General features: G+C 33.8%; 1 protein-coding gene across 2 annotated transcripts; it reads left to right on the top strand.

Moving 5' to 3' along the window:
• The first annotated feature begins 615 nt into the window (after positions 1–615).
• On the top strand, positions 616–4,827 carry LOC127253904 (protein FLX-like 1). 2 transcript variants are annotated; one of them, XR_007839362.1, is made up of 5 exons: positions 616–1,191; positions 2,657–2,832; positions 2,916–2,998; positions 4,099–4,261; positions 4,431–4,825. XR_007839362.1 is itself a non-coding variant. In XM_051278709.1 (4 exons), the coding sequence occupies exons 1-4, from the start codon at positions 683–685 to the stop codon at positions 4,198–4,200; spliced, it is 870 nt and encodes a 289-aa protein (XP_051134666.1). In that variant the 5' UTR covers positions 616–682; the 3' UTR covers positions 4,201–4,827. The 2 variants fall into 2 exon arrangements, 1 of the variants encoding a protein (XP_051134666.1); XM_051278709.1 differs by having other exon boundaries at positions 4,099–4,827.
• The last annotated feature ends 1,205 nt before the right edge of the window (positions 4,828–6,032 follow it).

Genomic DNA, 6,032 nt, shown 5'->3' with positions numbered 1-6,032 from the left:
GCGATTATATATTTTTTAAACATAATTTTTGTAAGTTTATTTGCATTTATAAAAAATGCAAATATAATTTATACTATTAAAACTAAAGTTAGATGTCTAACATAAATCAACATAGTCACTTGGGTGTTGATTCGATTTCGATGTGATGTTTGTGGTCGATTGTGGTCATGTTGGTTTGAGTTGGTGTTGGTGCTTGCATCTTTGGTGGTTGGGGGAAATTTGTTATCGGTTGTCATCTGAAAGTGATGATAAATTAGTTTGGAGAAAAATTTTCAAACATTAAACTATTATTTTCATTTTTCGTGTGTAAAAATTAAAATATAAGTTTTTATTATCGATCATTGAATATAAACAAAATTGAATTACGGCAGATTTGAACAAATAAAATAATTTTAGAAGTTGATATGAGTACGATAATAAAGTAAATAAAAAAAATATATGAATGGCATAATTGGAATTTTAAAGTTAAATTTACAAATACGGACTAATTAGATAGGAGTATGGAATTGTTAGGAATAAAATTATATGTTGAGACTGAACAAGAAAATATATTGAGATATATGAATTTTAGAAGAATTAACGTTACTAAATTAGTCTTTTTTAAAAAAAAAAAAATATCCTAAATTTGCAGGAAAAGCCGAAAAGCAGTCATGGAACACTGTGCGTCAGTGGTTCTGTGAGCATGGGACGCCGCCACAATCCATCCGCTGCCCCGGCCCACCGCCGCCGCCGCCGCCACCACCAGCAAACCGATTCAACCCCTCCAGACCTCCATCCAATGGAGGAACGCATCGCCGCACAGACCCACGAGATCCAAGCCCTCATCGCCGACAATCAGCGCCTCGCCTCAAGTCACGTCGCGCTGAAGCAGGACGTGGCGGATATCCAGCAGGAAATTCGACGTCTCTCCGCCACCGCTGCCTCCGTCAAGGCCGAGAAGGACGCTCAAGTGCGCGAGGTCTACGAGCGTTACCAGAAATTGGAGGCGGAGTCAGTGCCGGTTGGGAGCCGCGCCGCGGAGCTCGATCGAGTTAGGGCGGAGATTAAGGAACGTGTGGCGGAGCGGAAGGAGCTCTATGAGAAGATCACTCAAATTGATGGAGATATTGCGAAAGCCAAGTCGGAGTTGCAGCAACTACCTCAACTCAAGGCCGTGATTGAAGACGCCGCCATGGAAATTCAACGAGGAAGGTATAATGCTGAATTTACCCCTTTTTTGGTAATTGGATCCATCTGTATCTGAGATTTAAAATTCCCCCATTGTGATGCTCAATGTTATTTGGGATAAATTTTTATTGAATGCTGCTGTTATGCATTGATTCGTTTGAATGTGGGAGAATTCTTGGATTTCAATCATAAACCCTAATATGATTTGGATAGAGCAAAGTTATATTGAACTTAGTATTCAAGTTTTGAGTTGAAGGCACTAAATGTCTTATTAAAACATTGGGAAGAAAGGTCTTGTGTTGTCATCTGTTGAGTATCGAAAGCGGAAACACATTGATAAATTGGGAGTCTTTATGGAAGCTCTATAACATATTTGTCTCCGTCGACACATGACATATCCTTACTTTGATGATATTTTGTATTTGGGGTTAGAAAATTATGGATTGTTTAATTGTATACCAAGTGCTTTAGTGAATGTAAGATGAGAAATATGAGATCACAGGGAATGATTTCATGAATCCTACTTGACTGCAAAAGTAGAAATGAAAACGGGGGCTTTATTGTGTAAGAAGCATCACTACAGAAACTAAAGAGTGAGAAAGAGATTGAATTGATGGTGTTGCTTATTTTGTGACCTTATAAGTTGTTCTCTAATCGGGTTTTGTGTACTGTGTTCTAACTCAACCCTACCTATAGTTTTGGGCTTGAACTTAGAGTCATTGATCTGAAGGAGAAGTGTTCTTAGAATGTACAATTGTGGCTAACTCTATGTGCCAAATACAGTTAATCAGATGCTCTTGTGACTTGTGTCTAACCAATCGAAAATCAAGAATAAAAGAAAGAGAGTTGGGAAATTTACTGACCTGGGAAACTGATTAAGTAATGTGCTAGAAAAATAGACATTGTGGTTGCCTTCATGAAAAGATTTGATTTCCTATTGCATACAAAACGATCCGTAATAGTGGGGGTAGATTCAATTGTTCAATTGGTCAATGAAATGTAATAGGTCGATAGTGGTGAACTCTGAATGTTCAGTTTGCAAGAAGGCTGAACAATCTAATTATCTTTGGGTGTAGATATATAAGGGGTATACGACTTAGGCTATTTTCCATGGCATAAGGACTGAGGGTAAATCTAACACCCAGTGGCTGCAGTTTATATTTTGTTTTAATTCAATATATAGAAGACCCGTCAAACACATCTAAGGATATGATAATGTCATAATGCTGTATGCATAGTTAAGTGTCACTTTATGCAGTCATATCCTATCCTTGATTTTAGTATTTTCTCTGTTTATAATGTTTTACATTTGTTTCAGCACAGCATATATAAATTCTATATGATTGGTAACAATATTGATCGGTGGTCTTTTAATGTGGCATACATTGTTAGAATTTTTTGTTCTGCTTTTCTCACTCTTTTAATGTTGCTGCCAATTATTTGGGAGAATAATGGCATCACACCTTTTCTAATTGTGCTTGTTGAAAAGGTTTGCAATTGAATATGAAATAAAGTTGCACGCCCACCATGCGAAAGTCGGTGAAGTGATGGAGAAGCACCTGAATTCCATGACCCAGGAAGCAGAAAAATTACGATCTGAACTTGGAGAAGTAGAGAAAAGGGCAGCAGAGGCCACCTCAGGAGCAATCTCATCTGCCAACCAAGGTAACAAATTCTGGAAAATGTCGTTCCTGTGTCCGTTTAATCGATTTTTTTTCGCATATGGACATAAGCTTGTTTTCTATCAGATCTTGGATATGCTGCTCACCAGACAAATCCCGAACCATTATATGGCGGAGCTCCATCGTCTGATCCTCATGCTGTTCATCAGGTCTGTATACTGACTATTTTCATTTTTAAAATTGAGTTTCAGCGAGTCAAATTGTTAATGTTAGCATAATGGGGTAGCACTAAACCAAATAACGTCGTAAGTGCTACAAGTTAACTATCGATTGAAATTTGAAACCTAGTCTCATCAGCAACCATGGAATTCATGCTTAGATGCTGTCAAACTTTCCCTTTATTGTTCTCTTCCTCTCGAAGCATGCATTGTAACTCTCAAATCATTTTCTTATTTTAGAATTGTCAAAATTTTCTCCTTTATTGATCTCTTTTTCCTGTTGCAAGATGCATTGTAAATCAATTTTCTTATCTTATAATTATCGAATGTTCTTTTTTATCGCTCTCTTCTTCCTCTCACAACATGCATTGTAACTAGAAATCAATTTCTTATTTTAGAATTGTAGATTGGGTTTCCTGCATCGGAGTTTCTTATAACTCGGACTTATCCCAGAAATACCTGTGGATGCATTGCATAAGTAGTGGTCCTGTACGATTCATCTAACCTACACTGATAAAATTGTTTATTTTTGGGTAAATTGGTTCTGAATTAACAAACTTTTGGTTATTCTTCAATTCGTGCACCTACTGTTTAAGCAAGTTTCAATTTTGTGCTGTCATACAATATATAGGTTATACTGTATGCATCCAGTGATTGGGAAATAGACGACCTTATGTTAACTTATTGGGGAAATTTGCAAAAAATATCTCACACATATACCCCATTATCACTTTTGTCATATATTTATCTAGCAGGAAAAATATATCTTATATATTTGCAAAAAGCGCTATTTTTATCCTTTGACCGCTCGTGATCACGCGTGGTATGAAAGTCACGCGCAGCAAAATGACAGAAATAGCGACTTTTGCAAACATATAGGATATATTTTGCCAACGAGATAAATACAGGACAAAAATGATAATGAGGTATACGTGTGGATATTTTTTTACAATTTTCTCTAACTTATTGAAATACAAACCTTCTTAACTTTTCTCTGCTGCTCAAGTTTGTCGTCGACATGATTCCTGATATAAAATTCTCTAGTTTTTGCAACATCTGCACCAATTATAACGGTTCTATATGTGGAACAGGGAAATTTCGATTCAGGTTCTAATCATGCTCCCGGAACAGCAGGGCCTCAGCTTCCTCCAGCTCCATATGATATTCAAGGACAACATCAAATACAGAGTTAACCTTCCGACAACTCCAAGAGAATCAAACGGATAATTTATCAGAATCTGCTCCGCCGGCAAGGTTGGTAAATTTGACAAATTGCACTAAGGCTGCATATCTGTCTAATTACATTTAAGTTTTGACTATTACCTGGTCGACATCAAAGAATCATTTCAACATAAGCATGCTGGAATCTGCGCAAAAGTTGCCGGAAGCTGCATTGAATTACTTCTCTAAGATTTCCTTTCAGGCTTTCGGAACATATGTCATCCCGGTGCGGATTGCTTTTCGTTCTAAATGTTCTTGCAAGATTTTCCCGGGGAAACGTCGATTAATGTTGTCGAAACCGTTGAAGGCAGATTGCAATTTCAGGTTATGGTGCATGCATTGTTTCTTGGTATGTATTTCTAGCAAAGGATAAATGTAATTTTAGTGTTGAATTTTGTTGTAGATTTGATTTTATATACTCCCTCCCCGTCTCGGAACTAAATATTCATTTGCATTTTGCAAGTAGTTTTAGAAATATTAGTATTATATTAGGATATAGCAGTAATAAAATAGAAATGACTAAAATAACCTTATTAGTATATGTGATATAAAGGTAATGGCATGTAAGAGTATTTGTAATGTTAGGTAGATAATGAAGTATTTGTTAAAATATAGTACTATATATTTGTAGACTTATTTAAAAAAATAAATTTATGTTAAAATTTGGTGTAAGAAATTGCTATGTAACTAGTCTGTTTTAGGCCCGATTGGAATGACTTAAAAAATAAGCAGAAGCCAAAAGCAGTTCGATTTTGATTTTGTGTTTTGGATAAATCATTATAAAAACAGTTTTTCGTAAAAAACTGTTTGGACGTTGTATAGTTGAAAGTGTTTTTAAATTGTTAAAATTACTTAAAATGACATGTAGTTAATATAATACTAGTATTTTTTTATAACATTTTTATAATTTAATTTAAATTTTATAAATTATATTTAAATATTTTAAATTAAAGTATAAAAAATATACTATTAAATTTTGATTATTTATATTTTAAAATTTTAATTTAAAGATAATATATCAATTAAACATAAAATTACAGTATAATATTATATAATTTATATTTTATAATTTATTTTAAAATTTTATAAATTATATTTAGTAATTTAAGTATAATTAAAAAATTATATACTCCTATTTACATTCGGTATTTAAATTTTAAATTTGAATTCAAATATAGTACATAAATTAAAAATAATAAATTAATTATATTTTTAAATTTGTATTAAAATATAATATATAAGTTATTTATTTTTATATTATATTATATTATTGTATTTATTATTATTATTATTATTAAGGATAATTTGAAAAAGCCAACAGCTCATGTCAGAAGTCAATCCAAATGGGCCCTTAGTTTCTACATCCCTATTTGTGTCCATTTGTCTTGTAAGGGATGGTCTGATAGTGCGAGGTTGGATTTGTGAGGTATCTCAGGTCACCTGCCACACATAGTTTGATTAGTGTGATTTGTTCGTTGGGCCTAATTTATATGATATTAGGTTCGACCGGAGGTTTATCCAGTGCGTACTTTAGTATAACAGCACGGGTTCTCACTCATTAAAAAAAAAAAAAAAAATCTAATTTCTCACGTTGTTATAATAATAGTAATTTTTTATTTTTTTTTTTTTTAAGAGATGGATAAGTAATATGGGTGAACTTGTGATAACGAGTTCATGAATTATAACTTTTGACAATAAGATGAATTATAGGGTTAAATTGCAAATTACTCAAAATTCGGATTATTATTCCATCTATGGAGCCAATGAGCCACAAAATATGGTGGGCCCCATTCAACACAATCAT

This window comes from Andrographis paniculata, unplaced genomic scaffold (genome assembly GCF_009805555.1).
Source record: "Andrographis paniculata isolate CXL003 unplaced genomic scaffold, ASM980555v1 Contig51END, whole genome shotgun sequence".
NCBI lineage: Eukaryota > Viridiplantae > Streptophyta > Magnoliopsida > Lamiales > Acanthaceae > Andrographis > Andrographis paniculata.
Note: the sequence above shows the minus strand (reverse complement) of the source record. Positions and strands in the feature narration are given on the sequence as shown.